The sequence below is a fragment of the Rhinopithecus bieti genome, unplaced genomic scaffold (genome assembly GCF_001698545.2).
Source record: "Rhinopithecus bieti isolate Rb0 unplaced genomic scaffold, ASM169854v2 repeat_3346, whole genome shotgun sequence".
Taxonomy (NCBI): domain Eukaryota; kingdom Metazoa; phylum Chordata; class Mammalia; order Primates; family Cercopithecidae; genus Rhinopithecus; species Rhinopithecus bieti.
Window position 1 is genome coordinate 1 of NW_016831954.1, and position 1817 is coordinate 1817.

Genomic DNA, 1817 nt, shown 5'->3' on the forward strand with positions numbered 1-1817 from the left:
TATGTAACTTGAGTAGAAAAAGTTTTTAAATTTAATAAAGTCAACTAATATCAATTTCATTTGTTGATCATATTTTACATTTTAATTTTAAGATCATTGGGCAACTCTTACTTATTGCATATTGTGTCCATTATGTAATGTCTCATCATGCTCTCACCTTGTGCCCTCTCATCATTCTAAGTCTCCAATGTCCATAATTTCTCTCTACATGTCCTTGTGTACACACTGTTTACCTCCCACTTGTAAGTAATAACATGTGACACATGACATTCTGTTTGTGAGGTAATTCACTAATTATATTGCCCCCTAATTTTATGCATCTTGCTGCAAAACACAGTTTCATTCCTTACTGTGGCTGACAATTATTGAATTGTGCATACATGCTATATTCTTTTATAAAATCATCTGTTGGTGGACACTCAGTTTGACACATGTGCTACTGAGAATAGTTTTATGGTAAGCATAGAAGTGTGGGTATCTTTTGAAATAATGGTTTATTTTCCTTTGGGTAGTTACCCAGTAGTGGGATTGCTGGACCAAATGGCAGGGCTATTTCTAGTTTTCTGGGAAATCTCCATACCATTCTCCATAGAGATTGTACTCATCCACATCCTCATCAACAGTGTCTAAGAGTTGCCTTTATTTCCCATCCTCACCAACATCTGATAGTTTTGAGTTTTTAATAATAGTCATTGCAGCTGTTGGAAGATGATATCTTATTGTGGTTTTAATTTGCATTTCCCTGATGGTCAGTGATGTTGAGCGTTGTTTATATATTTGTTATCATTTCTATGTGTTCTTTTGAAAATGTCTACTCATGTCCTTTTCTCATTTTAGTGGGGTTATTTGGTTCTTGTTGCTGTTGTTGTTGTAGAGTTGTTTGAGTTCCTTGCAAATACTTCACATTAGTTCCCTGTCACAGGCAAAGTGTGCAAAACTTTTCTGTCATTCTGCAAATTGCCTATTCACTCCATGGTTATGAAAAAAATTCTTTAGGTTAATTAAGTCTCATCTGTCTTTTTTGGGGGGTAACAGGAACCTTTCATGCTGAATTTTTGTCAGACAGGTTACAGCTTCTGCTTGCATGAACCACTAGCAGGGGACATGCCATTTATTAGTAAAGAAGAGGGAGGAAGACAAGGGTCTGAGTCAGGTGGGGATAAGAAGCCCAGGCCCTGGCAGGAAAAGGCAGCTCAGCCACTCTTTCCTGTTCTGCAGAGGTGGGGAGGGAGCACCACTGAGAAGCAGCCTGGATTCTTGTACAGGAGGCGCCCTGGGCTGTGTCTCTGTGGTATCCGTGCACAGTAATATGTGGCTGTGTCCACAGGGTCCATGTTGGTCATTGTTAGAACCACCTGGTTTTTGGAGGTGTCCTTGGAGATGGTGAGCCTGCTCTTCAGCGATGCGCTGTAGTATTTATCATCATCCCAATAAATGTGTGCAAGCCACTCCAGGGCCTTCCTAGGGGGCTGACGGATCCAGCCCACACCCATACCACTAGTGCTGAGTGAGAACCCAGAGAAGGTGCAGGTCAGCGTGAGGGTCTGTGTGGGTTTCACCAGCGCAGGACCAGACTCCTTCAAGGTGACCTGGGACAAGACCCCTGTGGAGAAAGCATAAGAAGATGAAGCCCACAAAGAAAAGAGCAGATGTTTCACCCCTGAAGTAGTGCTTGACCACAGCACTCACAGGACGGGACGGTCAGTAGCAGGAGTGTGTAGCAAAGCGTGTCCATGGTGGGGCACAGCAGTCACTGAGCCAGGCCCCGTGCTCGGCTTTTCAACCCAGAGGAGGGTGGAGCTGGTGGAGATTTGCAT

The 1817-nt window shown here is 43.1% G+C and overlaps 1 gene segment (V, D, J or C); it reads right to left on the reverse strand.

Moving 5' to 3' along the window:
- Positions 1-1193: 1193 nt before the first annotated feature.
- Positions 1194-1811, reverse strand: LOC108524542 (Ig heavy chain V-II region COR-like). The segment is given in 2 exon segments: positions 1194-1603; positions 1690-1811. Coding segments are annotated over 2 exon segments (456 nt in total).
- Between the last annotated feature and the right edge of the window lie 6 nt (positions 1812-1817).